This window comes from Lissotriton helveticus, chromosome 1_1, assembly GCF_964261635.1.
Source record: "Lissotriton helveticus chromosome 1_1, aLisHel1.1, whole genome shotgun sequence".
Lineage (NCBI taxonomy): Eukaryota > Metazoa > Chordata > Amphibia > Caudata > Salamandridae > Lissotriton > Lissotriton helveticus.
In genome coordinates this window covers 762,148,586-762,167,852 of record NC_136057.1, presented here as the reverse complement: position 1 = coordinate 762,167,852, position 19,267 = coordinate 762,148,586, and the positions used below count along the sequence as shown (strand labels likewise).

The 19,267-nt window shown below is 46.1% G+C and overlaps 1 protein-coding gene across 13 annotated transcripts in view; it reads left to right on the top strand.

Annotated features, from left to right (window-relative positions):
• NRCAM (neuronal cell adhesion molecule) overlaps positions 1-19,267 on the top strand; it is a 219,790-nt gene that overhangs the window by 47,595 nt on the left and 152,928 nt on the right. For all 13 annotated transcript variants that reach the window (XM_078674305.1, XM_078674316.1, XM_078674310.1 and 10 more), the window contains 3 exons: positions 3,042-3,173; positions 18,697-18,840; positions 19,030-19,141. In XM_078674305.1, coding sequence (XP_078530431.1) covers positions 3,042-3,173; positions 18,697-18,840; positions 19,030-19,141 — 388 coding nt within the window. The remainder of the gene's footprint in view (positions 1-3,041; positions 3,174-18,696; positions 18,841-19,029; positions 19,142-19,267) is intronic.

Genomic DNA, 19,267 nt, shown 5'->3' with positions numbered 1-19,267 from the left:
CTCAACCGACCAGCAAACTCAAGCCAAATGGTCTCCAACTGGTCTCCACTTACTACCCAGACCACCACAGCCATCATGTCTTCCATCCACTTTGGGGCACCCAAGGACCCCAGCCCCCACCACCACTTCAATCTCAGCAATGAACACAACCAACACAGAACTCACTAGCACCCTCAACACCTCTAGCAACACAGCAACCTTTCCAGACAGATGGAAACACACGGAAGTCAGACCCTCCTCAAGAAACTCTCCACCGACCGACTGATCTACATGCTCGCCGCTTCAGCCAAAGTTCTTGAAAAAGCCATCAACCAACATCTTACGTTTTCCTGAAACAAAACCACCTACTGGACACCTCACAATTCAATGCCGACCACAGCATTGGGACCATACTGTTTGCTGCCACAGACGACATCAGAACTCTCCTGGACCGCAGAGAAACTGTTGCCCTTATCCTCCTCGGCCTCTCTGCAGCATTCAACACCGTCTCCCACAACACCCTCATCAACAGGTTCTACAACATTGGCATACAGCAAGATGACCTCAAGTGGATCACCTCCTTCCTTACAGGACGCAGTCAGAGAATCCGGCTGCCTCCCTTCACCTCCGCACCAAAGGGTATCATCAGCGACGTACCCCAAGGATCATCACTCAGCCCCACCACCCTATTCAACACCTACATGACTCGCCTTGCAAAAGACATCATGACCACAGCCTCAATATAATCTCCTACGCAGACGACACTCAACTCATCCTCTCGCTTCTTGATGACCCCACCAACGCCAAAACCGACTTCTCCAGTGCCATGACCAGCGTAGCCAACTGGATGAGAAACTGTCTCAGACTGAACTCCAAGACATAAGTACTGATCTACAAGAACAACACCTCTGCCCGGGACCACAGCTGGTGGCCAGTTAAACTTGGATCAACCCCCACACCTACAGATCATGCATGCATCATAGGGATCATCCTCAACAGTCAACTGACCATAAAATAACAAGTCAATGCATTCGCCTCCTTCTCCTGATTCCACACTCTATTATGCTCCCCAGAATCTTCAGATGGGTCCCAATCAACACCAGAAAGTCAGTCCGTTACCAGTCGCCTCGACTATGGCAACACCCTTCATTCTGGCATCTCCACCCGGCTCCTCAGATAACTTCAGACCATACAGAACACGACAGACAAACTCATCTTGGACCTTCCCAAACAATCCCACATCACCCCCAACCCCACTGGCTCCCCATGCAGAAGAAATGTCAGTTCAAGATCCTCACACATGCCTGCAAATCCCTCCACAATCAAGGACCATCCTACATCAACCATCAACTGAATTTCCATCAACCCTCTTGCGTTCCTCCTCATTCGCCCACCCCCCACATTTGTTGCAGCGGAATGTATGACGTTACTACGCCAGCAAATACCACGCAGTAGGTTAGAACGCGGTTGTTGCCATGACCGCGTTGTTACAACGCGTTTCTTTACATCGCAATTCGTTTTTACGACTTGCACTAGATGGCACGCTGGATTTAGGAATAGTATAAATTACTATTCCTACTCCAGGGAATGTGTTGGACTTAAAATCCAACGCATTCACTGGTGTTGCATACCACCTAGCGCAAGTCGTAGAAATGGCTTGCGATGTAAAGCCATGTGTGATAACGCAGTCATTGTAACGACCGCGTTGTTACCTACCTGTGTTTTAACAACAGCGCTCTAAATGCTATTTCCCATTGCAGCCGTAGTGGGGGCCGTTCCTTCTCCTACATTGCCGCCAATACTTGGAACGGCCTGCCCCAGCACCTCTGAACAACACCCTACCTTTCGAACTTCAGAAAGAGACTCAACACATGGCTGTTCGACTGAGACACAGCATCCTCAGTGCCCAGATACCACTTGGGGTGTTACGCCTACAAATCTGAATGATTGATTGAATGGAATTATTAAGTAACGTAACATTTTCTATAATAGACATGCAGCAAAGACTGGCATATTGTCTCAAGACTATTCAAGCTGCTGAAAGGGATAACTTACCCCTGCCCTAGGACAGTTTTCCCTATACTAATAGTACTGATCTCTAAGGTGTAAGTTAATAATAATTTAAAATGACTCTCAGCCCAGTACCCTTGCAGGGTCAGGATAGGCTAAAGGAGGAGAAAAACTGTGAGGACCCAAAAATAACACAGAACACTTTTGGGAGGGACTGCTCTGAACACTTCAGCCCACTGCAGAGTAAAAAAAATCCAGAAGTTCGAATAAACAGCAGAAACGGCGAAAGAAACAAAATTGATGGATTTCTTCATATCAGCGGTTTGAGGAAGCCATCATGTGGGCACTTTCTGCAGGAGGCATTTACATTTCTCATTTCAGCAGTAGAATTTACTGTGAAACAAGGGAAAGAAAGCAGCAGAAGCTCTTCGTGGTAATGCTCACCACTTCTCCTTAGAGAGTGGTGGTACAACTTTAGTATACTAATGTGAAGTGCCAAAAGTCAAACCGTCTGCTGCATTAAGATAAATGTGTTAATCTACAGCGCCAACCCTGATAGTTGTGGACATTAACAGCTGCTTCCAATTCAGAGTCCAATCAGATGAGTTTTTATTGCTATTGCTGATACTGGTATGAGTATGTATAAATGTTGGTTAACCTACTACATAGGGAAGTAGACATGTCTGCGATGAATACCTCATCCTGCATCCTGTTTTGCCAAAGTCATCTGACAGTAGATATCATCATGGCAATGAAAGGCCATTGTTGTAAATAAATTGGGTAATAAACCTATACATTTGTCTTAAATTAATGGAAAATATTCCTCATCCTCATGGAAAATCAATAATTATACCCTCCTTAATTGACTCTTCTGTACTCTAGACTGTGTTTCACATAGTGGGCTGCTCCATTTTCACACAGAATAAATTATGAAATGTATAACATAACATCCACAAATATTTGATTCATTGTATTTCTAAATGCTGTTCTGGTGTGGTTTGAATATATTCTCATAATATATATTTTGATTGTTTTCCATTTCTAATGTATAGCGGCACCGTATTGGTTAACAGCACCACGAAATCTTGTACTGTCACCTGGCGATACTGGGACACTTATATGTAGAGCTGATGGAATTCCAAAACCTACAATTACCTGGTCCACAAATGGAGTCCCAATAAAATGTAAGTCAGAATAATGACTAGAGACCTGCTAAGGAAAAACCCTGTCATAGAAATGAAGAATCTCTGTCAATCCTTTTGCAACATAAAAATGAAAAACATAAAAAAGATAAAGGCACTGATTACGTTTGCGACATTAATGGGCAAGATAGGAGTTTAATCAGTATATGAACATGTTTTCCGCTCCACATTATAATATTCACCCTCTAATGTTATGGGAAGATGTAGCGTTAATATGAGTATGAGTAATATGAGTAACAAATATCTTCCCTATTTAAAATATTGTCTTAGCATCCTTTCATCTCCAGACTCCAGAATTGCTACTAGAAACAATGATGTCTGCTATTTTTCCCCATATTATCAGACCCAGACTTATCTGCATTGGAAATGGTTTTGATACTTGTATTGTTGGCTCAGATTTTCCTTCAAAAATACATTACATCTGAAGCTAAACCCTCACTGCATTGCCTAATTATCTGATCACTACACTTCCTGCACTGCATCAACTGTCATTAGATCCTACTGCCTGTGTCAGTAACGGACTAAATAAGGGACCATGTGAAGGAGACCACATTGACTTCATATCTCCACATTTCCCGCTATTCCTGCTGTGGGTGATAGGCCCAGTGACACAAGTGTAGATCCATTTTATGAGGATAATTATTGGAATGCTGGATAGTAGGAAGTTGTGTGGATCGCCACAGAATCTGGAACTTTCCATTAAAAAAAATTAGAGGAAAATTCTGAGTTTTGTCAAGGTTGGAGTGTAGCTGGCCATTGTAGGTGAAATCATCATAGGATCCACCCAAGTCACACCAGTCTAGACTCTCACAAGTGTCTAGTTTTCAGAAATGTCTAGGTTTAGAAGGTTTACTAGGGTGTTGACCAAGCAAAAATACAGCCACTAATCACATCACCAAAATGGATCAATTTCCGTGGTGAAAATGTGATGTCTAAACATTGTGCTTTGGGGTCTATCATGTCATGTGTGATAGGCCCAGCCATACAAGTGGGCTCCATTTTTATTGAAGGAAAGGGTGGAACACTGGTTAATTGGAATTTTGTTAAACCTACAAATTTAGAACTTTCAGTCACACAATTTTATAAGAAGTGTGTTTGTTTAGTCAAACGTTGAGGTTTGCATGGCATTCTGGGTACAAAAACAGAGTGGCATTCATGCAAGTCACACAATTCTCAGAACTGCTGTAGGCCGTTATTGTACTTGCGCTAACCTATTGCGATTGGTGATATAGATGATCTCTGCTTCTGGAGGCCCATATTTAAGAACTTTGACATCCCAGCTTCAGTGATGAGCGTCTGTGCTTATGCTCAGTGGTGCTATCAGATGAGAGTCTTAAGCACAGAACTGATATACATATATATTTTTTATTAGAATTTTGATTTACTTAACAGTGCTACAAAATACATCATCGATACGGTTCAGCACAATACAGATAGGCAGTAGCATTACAACAAATCGTCCCAACCACTTCATTGTACTTGCTACTGAATAGCACAAGGATTAGCATTACCCCACTCCCCAGTATGAGTCGAATCAATATTGACATTATCTGTGGTCACTTATGTAAATGTAAATGTAAATGTACAGGAATTTATATAGCGCAAATCACCAAGCGGTTTCTAAGCGCTTGCTTAGGGAACCCGTCCTGGTATTCCCCTGTGAGATAACCCCGGCAGGGTATCCGCAAGGTGAAAGCCAGGCATCCCGCCGCGAGGGGCCGTTGTGGAGATTAAGCAAGCTATTGCCCAGAGTCGCAGAGTGTGAACCCGTGAATCGAGTAGGCACCGGAGCGAGAATTGTCGAGTCCATGGACCTTTTAGGACTCAAGACCCCGCCGAGCCGGGAATTGAACCCTGGTCCCGGGCTGACCTCTGCTTCCAGGTCTACCTCCTCTAACCAGTGAGCCACACTTCTCCCACTCTAACCTCACTTAGTTGTTTAGTATACAGATTTATTTCTGGATGTAATCAAAATGTTCTGAAATAGTATCCACATGTCACGTGGCCTAGAAGGCTTAGGCATCAACGTGTTATATAGTTCCGTCTGCTCACTGCAATACCTGAGTTCTTGCATCCATGAGTTCTTTAGTCAGAGCTCTTCCGCTGCCACAATGTTTAGCCACTAATCTCTTAGCCATTGTTAAGGCAAGAGCTCCAAATTTGAAGTCTGTGTGGGGAATTCTCTAAACCCATCCCAATAATACGATGAGTGAGGACGGTTGAATCCTAGTTCCAATCATATCCTGCAAAGAGCGCATGGTCTGAGTCCAGAAATTGTGGATCATCAAAAATTGTCACGCACGGTGAATAAAGTCTGCCTCCCACAACTTTTGCAGTTGGTTGTGTCCCTCAGGTGCCAATTGTGTAATTTAAAAGAGTATAGTAGAGACGGTGGAGACATCGGAAATGTATTAGGTGCAGTCTGCTACCCGGGAGGATTTTTCCCATATGCGCACAACATTACACCCACACCTCTGCCGATATCTGTTGGTTCAGGTCTTTTTCCCAGCAGATCTAGCAGGGCATGAGCTCCTAGGACGGGATTTCTGTATAGCACTATATATTGATGAAATTTGTTTTTTCGGACTGTTGGCAGCAGCTAACAGCGCAAGTGGGCCAGATTAATCGGGTTAGTCTGGAAATTCTGGGGTGAGTTTCTTACTAGTTATTTTAAGTCTATTGAGTGGATAATATTCCTATAGCGTAGGATGTTGTGAGGCAAATGTATCCATTGCAATAAATTGTTTATCTTTGTAGAGGTATCCCCATTTTATTACATTAAGCTAGCAAAGTTGGGTACACTCTTTGGGTTCCATTGTTACACTAAACAATGAAAGGGGCAGATGGGGAATAGAGGAGAGGGAAGGTTGTCTTTTTCCTTTTTTTATCCTATGCATGCATTCTGCACTGTGTTTCTCTCACTCGTGTGGTGATTTATTTGTTTCCATAATATTATGTTCAGAGGTGTTGTGTAAGCTGCATCCATTTCAGCGGCAATGTGGGCCAAGTATTTAGGGGTTTTTAGCCAGTAATAGTGAGCTTGAGCATTACATAAATAAATGTCCATATCTGGTATAGCAAATCATCCTCTATCATATGGCAGTGTTAGGGTGGCCCAGGCTGTTTGTGGTTGTTTGCCCCTCGAAGTGAGGTGAACTATTAATGAGGTGAGAGTTTTATAAAAGTGGTTGGCCAGTGTGATGGGTATATTTACAAAGTAGAAGAGGACCTCAGCAGTACTACCATTTTTAATAAGCCAATTCGTCCCGCGATAGAGGCAATTTTAGCCAACCAGTTATTTGTCATCCAGCTTAGAAATGGCTCTTCCAAAATTTAGTAGTCGGATTTCCTCATTTTCTAGACTAATCTATATGCCCAAATGTTTAATGGGACAGTACGTGTAAGTTAGCGGATACTCCAGCTCAAATTTGCCTGTGCAAGGTGTAAGGGGAAGTATAATTGACTTCTCCCAATTGATGGAAAGACCTGACCACTCTCCTAAGTGGAGGAATTTTCTTAGAAGTAGAGGGAGTCATTATTGTGGATTCCTTTCATACAAAGTTATATCATTTTTGTATAGCGAGATCAATAGAGGTCTGTTACCAAATCTCAGAGAGTATTAGCTAGATTTTTGGTGAAGGGTATTTTCAAGGAGTGACAACACTATAGCAACAAGCATTGGCATAGCCAATAGGTCTCGCCTTCGGGACCTTATAAGTGTTTAGCCATGCAACAGTTGATGGTGTTGCACCAAGGATATTATGCTGCATAACTAAATACTTATAAGGTCCCAAAAGCGAGACCTATTGGCTATGCCAATGCCTGTTAACATTAGTCTTGCCACAGTGGGACCTAAGGAACCCAGACAGAAACACAATTTGGGATAAGTGGAGCTAACAGAATATAACTTGACGTTATTTATAGCTTGGTCGACCAGCTCATAGAAAAAGATTCTGCAACTGTTTTTGTTTTTTTACAAATTAAGCACAGTGGGCAGAATAGTAGAATGATTGAACCCACTAAGTCTTGACCTAATATCTCAGTCTTTAAATCCCTCTTAAAGGGACAGTTAGTGTGTACTACAGATATGGACGCTCCCAATGCAATTGGTAAATCCTGGGAATCACTAAACATTCTCTCGAAGATTGAGGTGTGGATGAGCACTGTTAATGCTCTGTAAATGCTGCACTGTTAATGCTGTCAAAGCTGTGTTATTGAATATCGGGCCCACATTTCCTCTCTGTGAATTTCCTGGTATTTTGAAGCCCCAAGTGACAAATGTCAGGTGATTAGCAACGCCGGGCTCGATTTGGTTCTGCAGTGTCAATAATGTGCAACTCTGAACCTTTCAGTTGTTTGGAACGCCAAAACCAGCACTCTGTTACAGTCCTCTGAGGTCATCTTAAATGCCCACCTCCACTCATACAGCATTGCGTATCAGCGCTCTGAATACAAATAAACACGGAGTACGCTTTAAAAGAAAAAAATTCACACCACCATTCCGAGAGTGATACTGACATGGAAAATGCATACACGAACCCAGCATGTATTTACCAGTGAGAATTATTCGTTCAGGTGGTCATGTGCAGTTTTTATATGCTTTCCAATGTCTCTATGAGAATCTGAAAACATGGTGCACAATTTCATAGCTAACGCTTTTTACTTAACTCTAATAAGAGATCTTTTACTGTAAAAATGTGTTTTAGTGAAGTTGTTGTACAGGACTAAATAGAAGTACTATGCTTCCCATTATTAATTAATTAATTATTTCTATAATAGGCAAAGGCTGTTAGTTCATGGTTAGAGCCTTTCTGTAGGCACACACAGATTTTTTTCAGGTCCAATTGAGGTGGTGATGAAGTGAGTGAGAGTGAGCGAGAGAGAGGGAGGCATGGTCCACACCAGTAATAATTCATGCACTATGCAATTCATTTTGTCTGTAGGGTCCTGCCTATTTCTTTTGGAGGACCTTAATGAAACATGTTCAGAAAACATAGCTGTAAGATGAAGGCAGTATTTTAAAGTAATTGGAAGATCGGAGAGACCCACCCTCTGCCGAGGCCTGGTGTATTAATGTGTGCCAAAGGGGTATTGTATTGTCTTTGGTGATTGTGATAGAGCTGGCTTCTTATGAAGGAGCGCACATTTGCCTGTTGTGCCTAGTTCCTGTCAAATTTTTATTCAAGTTTTGCTTCCTAAGCCGGTTCTGCTCGAGCGAACATTTTATTGTAGAGAGGCAGGGGGAGTGGAGGCCAGCAGAGTGATGTGATCTGTGGTGGGGGAGTGGTAGGGAATTGGAGCACGGAGAGAGACACGCAAGGCTTAATGAGCCTTGACAGAAACCCACATGGCGGCTGCGCACGTGCACGTGCACGTGCACGCAAGCTTGAGGCCAGGAAAAGCCTGTGGTGGCACTTTTAAAAGCCACTCACTAAATTTCTTGCAGGACAGCGCATGCGCTGGCTCAGCGAGACCTAATAAGTATGGATGACAATGGACAGCCCTGTCGGGTGCCCATGTTACTCATAATACGCACCAAAAACTTGTCCATTCAAGTATAGTCTCACTATTGGTTTAGTACAAAGTACTTTAATCAGTTGTAGGACGGAGCAGGGTAGTCCCATACATACTAGGGTTGTCAGTAAGAATCCCATTCAAGGGAATCAAATGCTGTAGTAGCATCAAGGAAAATTGCAGCAGCATCTGTTTCTGTAACTTTTTGGCAACATAGGGAAAACAGTGTTCCCAGGTTATGCTTGGTTTATCTTCTCAGCTCAAATCCTGACTGGCTGAGAAGGGCCAGGTGTGGTAGCAAGGGTAAAAGGCGGTTTGTGAGCATTTAAGCTAGTATTTTGTGTTGCACATTATCAGCGACAGCACTCTATAAGATTTGCAGTCAGTATCAGGTATATTAGGTTTAAGCAAGTTATAATTATGGCTTCGTGCATTGAGTGGAATAGTTCATCCTTCTCCATGGCTTCCTCATAAACTGAGTGTAGTGAAGGTGCTAACAGATCAATGTACATTTGATATATTTTACCAGGGAGGCCATCGGAGCATGGAGCTTTAATTTTTTGACAGTTCTTAAATAGCCTCAGTGATTTCTCCCAACGTTTTGTGGCATGCCAGGAATTGTCTCTGGGTGTCACTTAGCCAGGCCAGTGTGACATTATCAAAGTATGTTGCTATCCTACTTGGGGCATAGTGCTTGTGGGAAGTGTACAGTGCCATTAAGTAGTCCATGAAAACCCTTCATCGTCATTGAGAGCTTATCGTAGCCCGTCTGCCAAGTTGTGCATTTGAGTCACTGCAGAAGCAGCCCATGGATTTCTTACAGCAGTGGCTAATGCTTTCCCATGTCCCTTTCACTCACAGTATATTCGTGCTCTAGCATAATCAACCAGGTAGTTAGTGTTAGGATGCGGGGCCGGGGTAGTCCTTTTTTGGTGTTCATGGCCTGCCATCACATGATTGTCTAGGAAGTGGTTAAAAGCCTGTCCTACCTTTATTTCCCTGCTAGTAATTGCTTCCTGTGTAGGTTCCTGGTTCCTGGCTGTTGTGTGCAGAATTTGCTTACTCCTTGGCTGTTTGGCAAGTTGTCCTCACGGGCTCGTGAGGACTGGATTTAGTGACTCCCCTTGGAGTATTTTTGCCCCTTTTCTTAGTCCCGTTTTCCTCCCCTTCCCTTCTTGCTTTTTGCCCCTCTTAGTTAGTTAGGGAGTTTTCCCTTGTCCCTTGTTCCGTTGTCCCAGTCCGTTTTTCGGCACTCGTTGCCGGAGGTCAATTCGGTTAGGGGCTCCTAACGACCTCCGCACTCGGGAGTGGGTTGTTGTGCTTGCGGTGAATCCGGAGGTCACGTGAGTCATCGCGGGGCTTCGGCTTCGTGACGTGTCCTCTATTTTGTACCGCACCACCTCCTTATGCGGAAGTGACCCTTTTTCGGGTCATTCCGCGAGTGCCGAGAGCCGATTATTTATCCTTTTCCTTGGCTGGGGTTCGTTCATCTGCCCTTACATAAACCACTTCTAAAGGGGTTTTTTCTGGTGTGCTCCTGCTTTTACGGGCATTTTTTCCTTTTTCCCCTTATATTATCGTCTTTTGAATGGGTGACACAATACAATATTTCAAGTCTTTTTACTGAGTCCCTGGAGTTGAATTGGACTCAATATCAGCTGCTGTCCGGTGTCTCATCGAGGCAAAGCCTGCATTTTCCATAGGTAAGCTGGCTGTGGTGATTGTGGTGGCAGGACATGTTCATTGCTAGTGGGGGTCAGGGAGTACTTTGATTATCATGCTTTTGGTGAATTGTATTCCCTTCTGTCTGTGTACATAGGTGCGGAGGCGAGGAGATGGGAGCAGTGTCTTTTTATCTACAACAAGGGTGGAAGACTTGGTGTCACCTTAATACCACCCTCTTTTCAGGTTCATTGGCATCCTTATAGTTGTGTGTGTCTGTGAGGTGTCATATGGGCAGGAAGAGGGGATTGGTGCATACTTCACTTTGTTCCTGCGGTGCATGGGCTGAGTGGACGGAACCACAACAGTTAGCTTCTCTCTGCAGTCTTGTTATGTTTTGGGACCTTTTTATGTAAGTCTTCCCTGACTTCCTGGGCTTCAGCGCTAATAACCCTACCGTCTAGCTGTTTGATTTCAGATTCCAATTTTGTTAGGTAAACATGCAGTGTTTAAAGTACTCTGTGTTGCTTCAAGCTGCATTCACCCCTCAACACTGCCTTAAAAGTCTGCCATAGGGGTGCATGTGTGCACTGACCCCACATTTACCAGGAAATAATGCCCAATCATTGTGTGGATATCCTCACACAACATTTGCTCCAGAAGTATCCTAGGTGAGAGATGCCATATCTGGGTGTACCAGGGGTGCCACGGAGGCTGGAATTGGAGCAATACTGGCGAGTGACCAGATAATGTCGGGCAAAGTGCATCATCTCCTCTGTCAACGTACTAACATCGTTTGAGACAAGCCAGAAGTCCAGCCTTTACAACATGGTGTGTCCCTAAGTAATATGTGCCTTGTTGGAGGCCCAGATTTCTTTGTCACCAGATATCATTCAACTGACCTTCAACTAAAATGTTTTTAGGAACCGTTGCAGAGTTAATATGTCATCTAGCTAAATAGTGCTATCTATATTGTTGTGGGTCCATTGTTGTGTTAAAATCCCTGCCTCATATTACTGGACCAGTGTTGTCTGTTTGAATATGTCCCAAGAGTGTATTTTAGAAGTCAGGGTTATCCGTAGTGGGGCTGTATGTGTTCACTAGTATCAAGGGCTGCAGTCCCAGCAACCCCCCCCCAGAATTAATAATCTCCCTTCAGAGTCAGCTAGCGTGTGAACAGGATTGAATGGTGTTCCACGTTTGATGTGGATGGATACTCCCCTTGCAAAGGATGAGTAGGAAACAGTGTAGTATTTGTCGACTCAGCCACTCCTAATATGTGCAAGTTATTGCACCTTGACCTGGCTTCTAGGTCTTTATTTTTAGCTTTAATTATTTTCAAGACTTGGTCCATGTGTAGCAGTTTCTCATTTTCGGCCTGCTGTGTGTCTTCCACTGCTGATATGCGAGTTCCACTTCTGTGATGCAGCCTTCATGTTTATCTATCTTAGTGGCAATAGTATCCATTCTAGTGCTTAAAGTGTCCGTTTTTTTATCAATCGTGTTGAGGCTGGATTGGAGATTGTGTAGTAATTGCTGGACCTCACAATTTTTCACCTGTATTGATGCGGGTGCTTCCATTTTGGTTCTTCATTAACTGCCTGTTTAAATTATATATACGCCAAATCAAAGGAGAGAGAGAGGACTAGGTAAGCTAGTCCGGATCCCCAGGATTATATGTAGATATCAATAAGGACTAGCTAGGTAGTGAGAGGAAGACTCAATTAGGTACGTGTGCTAGTAAACCATTTGGTTTGTTCATGAAGCCCTCACCCACCAACCTAGTTGGTGGCATGCTTCATCATCGGGCCCACCACAGTGACACCGAATGTGTCCCGGGTGTGCTTCAACGCCAGAAATACTGCGGAGCTGGTATAATTGCTGAGTGTGCGGTGTGATGAGTGAGTAAGTGAAGGTTTAAAAGCTATACAGTGGGTCCCAGAACCCGAGGGTAAATAGATAAACTTTAATCACTGGGCCCCTGTTAGCAACTAAAAGGCAGTCGGACGTGCTGGAGTGCGGATTATGACCTCCTGCTTCCTGTGTGGTCTGCATGTTTCAGCCAGGCCTTTGACACTGGCTTTCCTCAGGACCATAGAGTATGTGAAAAAGGTGCAAGTAAATAATAAAATACTAAATTAAGGTGATTGTGTTGTTTATTTATAAATGTGTCGCACTCCCTAAGGTGCGTTATATGTTAGAGGGGAATTCCCTCTTGCTTTAACAGGCTAGTGGTCTGTAAAGCCTCCTTGGGTCACTTGGCAGAGAAAAAGATCGGAATTGCCGGTCTGGATCCTCCTTGGACCTGTCGTCCTTCTGCGGTGCCCGAGTGCACCGTCCGGGACCGCATCTTCCCGCGGAGGCGACTATTAGGTATTACCGAGCACTTTCACCATTTCGGAACAGTGAGTCCAATAGGTGGAATCGATCCCCCTGAGAGACCATGAAGTATTTTTTAGCACAATACTAACATCGAAATTCGTTACAAACGTATGTATCTCCATTGTGAATGCATGCCTTTAATAAGTGTATTATCTTAATGTATTACTCCCTAACCGGGGACATAGGAGTGGCAAATGCAGGGCTGGTCCCGGCATGGTCCTGAAGAAATGCTAGGGGTAGCATGAAACATGTTGACCATTTCATTTTCACTGAACCTATCCTCATTAAAGGTTGGTCTACAGTGATATTCACCCCACTTTTAATATACCTGCCTAGGAGCATAATAAATTTGTTGAGGCCCACTAAGCACGGTATTTTTAATTCACCCACATCCACTCCACCACCTTTTTCGCACCACAGTCTTTCATTTGTAAGTGCTCCTGCGTAGTTCGTGAGTCGTAGCACGCCCCTTTTCGTAGAGAACTGGGATGGCCCCAATGATGAAGCATGTCACCGTGGGGCAACCCCGGTGAGTGAGGGGACACTAGAAAGAAATGTTTCTTTCTTGTAAGGTTACACTGATCTACTAGTTCAGTTTCCTACACCTGAGCTAGGTCTCGGAATCCAATAATTTGGACTCCTACGCATGTACTAAGACTTCGGAGGACGACCTAGTCTCTTATTCCTCCTTCTCCCCCTATTTCATAGATGCATCATCATTGGCCAGTCTTCCCTGCCAGGTTAAGATGATACTAACCTGATGGTCTCAACCTTAACCCAAAACAACCTTCATTGGGAAAGGGAGCTCAGAATAATATAGGTCCTGGTGAATGAAAGGACCCAAGTTTAAAAAGATTAAAACTGCCTCTGGGTATATCCTTTATTAATTGTATTGCACAGTGTAGGACTAAAACCAGTTGCTCCAATCTCTGGAGCATCCTAAAAGGGGTGTCAAAAACGTCTTAGAATTCACCACCCCATTACAGCAGTTGATGCCAACATTTTTCTGCCCGTCACAGAAGAAGACCTGCCTGGAGTGAGGAGGTTTTGCTGCAAGACGCCACAATCACCCAGCGTAAATATTCCGCTACTTAACTGCTAGATTTCCCTCTTTAGACTTGATTTGACTCTTGTCTCAAGAGGTCTTGGATCTTCACATGAAGCATCTTGTCCTGATGATGGTCTCTTAGACTTGCCTCAGAAGAGACCGAAATGTCGATGCCCTAACTCATTTTCCTTTTAGTTTGTTAAGGTTGTCTGTGAGATTTTGTTCCTATGTCTAGGACAGTCTCCAAACTGTATACTATTGGAAGCGGATTTTCGTGCATTGATAACTAGCAAAGCTTAGCTGTTAAAGATTTTTTCAGTTCTGTTATCAATGCTGTTGAAGTACCTTTTTATTCAGACCCCCTAAAGAAATCATCTTTCTATGAGTGAAATATAATGAATTAAGAAATGCACCCGGTTTCATTGATTTATTTATCTTCTTTAAATAATGTAGACAATTGTGCCTTAAATTGGCGTCTTGATGTCAGGATTAGACGTCTAGTGAGTAATCAGAGATCTTTACCTAAATATACGTCTAAACACATCGCTTGTAGGCATTATTACCCGAAACGTATTCACCCAAGCCCACAAGGGTATATTGTGTCACCCATTTTTACATAAATATTTTTAGAACCTAACCTAACCTAACCCTGCCTCCAGGCAGGTTCCTCCACTCCCTGCGGGACCTAACCCTGCCTCCAAGCAGGTTGCTCCACTCCCCGCGCAGCTCCACCTGATCGCGCCAGTGCTCCCAGCCTGCCTCTGCCGCTGTTGCCAGGGTTCGAGACCCGCTGTAGGACCTGCTCGTCATTTGGTCTTTCATTTCTGCTTTTGCTCTGTGCTATTGCTTCTCGCTATTTTTGCTGTACCCGTCACCTGGTCTCTTTCATTTCTCCTTTTGCTCCGTGCTATTGCTTCTCGTTATTTTTGCTGTACTCGTCACCTGGTCTCTTTCATTTCTGCTTTTTCTCTGTGCTATTGCTTCTCGTTATTTTTGCTGTAGTCGTCATTTGGACTCTTACTGCTATTGTGCCCTCAGCTGACCCCGTTTTGGCCCCCACTGCCCCCCCTTCTTGCCTTCTGTACTCCCTCGCCACCCCCTCCCGTCCCCAGCTCCCGCCGCTGCGTCACCTGTGGCCCCGCCCCCGTTGCCCTCCATTGGCCTCCCCGGCTCCCAGCTGCTCCTCCCCCCCACCAACCCCATATATGGCGGCCACGCAGCGGAGGTGCGCAGCGGACGTGGGCAGTGGGCGTGCCACGGGCATGCTGAAGGCAAGCCCGTCTGCGCCGTCCGGGCCAGGACTGCGCCCAGCGCCAGAACCCCTGGCCCCCACATTGCCCGACTCCGCTATGATGCCAGCACCCTCCACGTACTCAACCCCAGACGAGAACACACATGCTACCAAGCCACCCTGAAGTGCACCCACGGACCCTTCACCTGCCGGACGTGCTGCTTCACCAGCATTCGGCCCACCAAACCACCAACAAAAGAAGCCAACTACCTCAGATGCATCCTCCTCAACACGCGATCTACCTGCAAACACACCGTCAAACTCTGGGACCTCCTCGACTCTACCTCCCCAGACATCGCCTTCCTGACAGAGACCTGGCTGAACCCCTCCTTGGCACCTGACATCGCCATAGCCATCCCGGAAGGCTACAAGATCACCCGCAAGGACCGCACCAAAGGCACTGGAGGAGGAATCGCCATCGTCCACAGGAACACCCTCAGAGTCTCGACCAACACAGATGACACCCTCAGCACTGCTGAACACATGCACTTCCAGAATTACACCGACACGAACACTACCCTCAGAGGAACCCTTGTCTAAAGACCCCCCCGAACCACGACCACAGTTCAGCGACTCCATCGCCGACCTCATCAGCACACACGCCCTCGCCTCCACGGACTACATCCTCCTCGGGGACCTGAACTTCCACCTCGAGAACAACAACGACATCAACTCCACCACCCTGATCGACAACCTAGCCAACCTCGGACTCAGACAGCTCGTGACAACACCCACCCACGCCGCCGGCCACACGCTTGACCCCATCTTCACAGCAAGCCCCCACGTCGCCTTCACCCACACCATGGAACCCCACTGGACCGACCACCACTGCATCCACTTCACCTTCAGGAAGCCCACTAGGCACCACCGTACCCAACAGATGCCTCGACGCCGCTGGCGCAAGGTCACCAAAGACCAGCTAACCACCACCCTCGCCCGGAGCCTACCCGCTGAGCCCACCGATCCAGACACCGCCGCCCGCATCTTCAGTCAATGGATCAATAACTGCGGCGACAACCTCGCCCCACTCAAGGCACCCTCCAACAGCCACACCAGCAAGAAGGCTACCTGGTTCACCGAAGACCTCCAAGCCTCCAAACAAACATGCCGAAAATTGAATAAGAACTGGCTCCGCAAACGTACTCCGGACAGCCGCGCAGCCCTCAAGAACGCCACTCACAGACACCATCAACTCATCAGAACTGCCAAGAGGGCAGTTACGTACACAACAGCAAAAAGCTCTTCAACATCGTGAAGGCACTCTCCAACCCCAGCTCCAACAATAACGACATCCTGCGTTCACAAGACCTGTGCGACTCACTGGCCACCTTCTTCCACCGCAAGATCGCCGACATCCACGACAGCTTCAACACGCGATGCCCCCAACACCTACCGCCCCCACGTCCACCACCCGCACCAACCGCCTGCTCTCCTGGACCAAGATCAGCGACAAAGACACCAGCGAGATCATGAACACCATCCTCTCTGAATCCCCGCTAGACCCATGCCCTCACCACATCTTCAACAGGGTCGGCACAGCCATCGCACCTCAACTCCGGAAAATAATCAACATCTCCTTCAAGACAGCAACCTTCCCGGAAAGCTGGAAGCACGCCGAAATCAACGCCTTACTCAAGAAACCCAAGGCGGACCCCAAGGACCTGAAAAACTTCCCACCCATCTCCCTGCTTCCGTTCGTGGCGAAGATCACCAAGAAAATCGTCAACAAACAACTGACCCGTTACCTCGAGGAAAACGGCATCCTGGACCCATCCCAGTCCGGGATCCGCAGCAATCACAGCACCGAAACCGCCCTCATTGCCGCCACCGATTGCATCAGGACCCTGCTTGACAACGGAGAAACAGCGGCCCTCATCTTCTTGGACCTGTCAGCCGCCTTCAACAAGGTCTGCCACCACACACTACGAACACGCCTCCACGACGCCGGGATCCAAGAGAAGACCCTGGACTGGACCACCTCCTTCCTCCCTGGCAGAACTCAGAGCATCCGCCTCCCCCCCTTCCACTCTTAAGCCACCGAGATCATCTGCGGCGTACCCCAGGCTCTTCCCTCAGCCCAACGTTTTTCAACATTTACATGGCACCCCTCGCCCACGTCGCCAGATAGCACGACCTCAACATCATCTCCTATGCCGACGACACCCAGCAGATCCTCTCCCTCACCAAAGACCCTCCCACCGCAAAGACCAACCGCCACGAAGGAATGAAGGCTGCCGCCGAATGGATGAAGAACAGCCGGCTGAAACTGAAATCAGACAAGACGGAGGTCCTCATCCTCGGACCCACCCCTTCGGCCTGGGACGACTTCTGGTGGCCGAACGCACTGGGAACAGCTCCAACACCCACCGACCTCGCACGCAACCTAGGGACCATCCTCGACTCCACCATCTCCATGACTAAGCAGGTCAATGCCGTCTCCTCATCCTGCTTCAACACCCTCCTCTTGCTCTTCAAATGGATCCCCATTGAAACTAGAAAAACAGTCACCCAGGCCCTCGTCACCAGCAGATTGGACTATGGAAACGCCCTCTACGCAGGAACATCGGCCAAACTCCTCAGACGACTGCAACGCATCCTGAACGCCTCGGCACATCTGATCCCCGACATCCCCCACCGCAGTCACATCACACCCCACCTGAGAAACCTGCACTGGCTCCCCATCAGCAAGAGGATAACCTTCAAGCTCCTCATCCATGCACACAAAGCTCTGCACAACACCGGCCCAGCATACCTCAACAGACGACTCAACTTCTACACCCCATCTCGCCACCTCCGCTCCGTCAGCACTGCCCTCTCCAGAGTCCCTCGCATCCGAAGAACGACCGCCGGTGGCAGATCCTTCGCCCACCTCGCCGCCAAGACCTGGAACACCCTCCCCACCAACCTACGGCAGACCCAAGACCTCTAGGCCTTCAGAAGACTCCTCAAGACCTGGTTCTTGGATCAGTAGCAGCACCCTCCCCCCAACGCCTTGAGACCCTCACGGGAATGTAGTGCGCTTTAGAAGTGTCCTGATTAATTGATTGATTAGAAAGTTGGTATTTTTTTGCCCCAACCATTTATGCCTTCTGCCAATATGCTGAGTGACATGACCATGAATGGCTTTGTGTTTGGGATTTGTGTATTCCTTTCTGACAGTGACACTAAGGGGGATTAGGTGTGGGCAGTATGGGCCATCCTGGCAGGATAATTAGGAGGAGCTCTTCTCAGCCCCACTTACTCTTCAAAAGGCTTTGCCTCCTGTATGCACAAAGGACGTGGACACCAGACCCGCCATGTCTTTTGTCACCCCAGGCAGTTTAGAACCAGACGTGGGGATAGGACAGGGAGTCCCCACACACAAAGGTTGGCACCAGGTATAATATTGGACCCCCAGAGCAATTCATCAAAACACATTCTGGAATTGTAGAAGTTACAGAAAAAGGTCTCCCTACTAGTGCATTGCTGGTCAGGTAGAAGATTATATTCACCAGAGATTGTATTCACTGGCATAAAGTCAAGTAGTGTTGAAAACAAATTTATTTTGCATTTGTAGATATGATTATGTTCAAATACCATTAATAATTTTTTCAATTTTACATTTTCAGTTGCACCTGCAGATCCCAGTCGGAGTGTAGATGGGGATACAATTATGTTTACAAACATACAGGAGCAATCTAGTGCTGTTTTCCAGTGCAACGCCTCCAATGAATTTGGATATTTGTTAGCCAATGCCTTTGTGAATGTTTTAGGTGAGATCTATGGCATATTTTCTCCCCGAATGATGTATTTCCCTTTGAAGTTAACTTAATTTCTTTCTGTTGATTCTTCCCTCCATGGTCCTGTAGATATACTTCAACCAAGTTTTAATCAAATTAAGAAACAATAGAGTTTTGAACATGCTAGATGTTAAGCAACGGTTCTTTGTTTTTTCTATTTAGCGGAGCCGCCCCGGATTCTTACTGCTCCCCGCATGGTGTACCAGGTCATTGCAAACAGTCCGGCTTTGCTGGATTGTAAATACTTCGGCTCGCCTAAACCAACTATTACATGGTATAGTACATATGTATTGTTTAAAATAGTGTCTGTGGACCTAAAGTAGTTTAACACCAGTATTTCCTTATGTTTAAATGTATCTCTGTTACTGTTTGGTTTTAAATTGTGAGAGGTAAAAAGAAA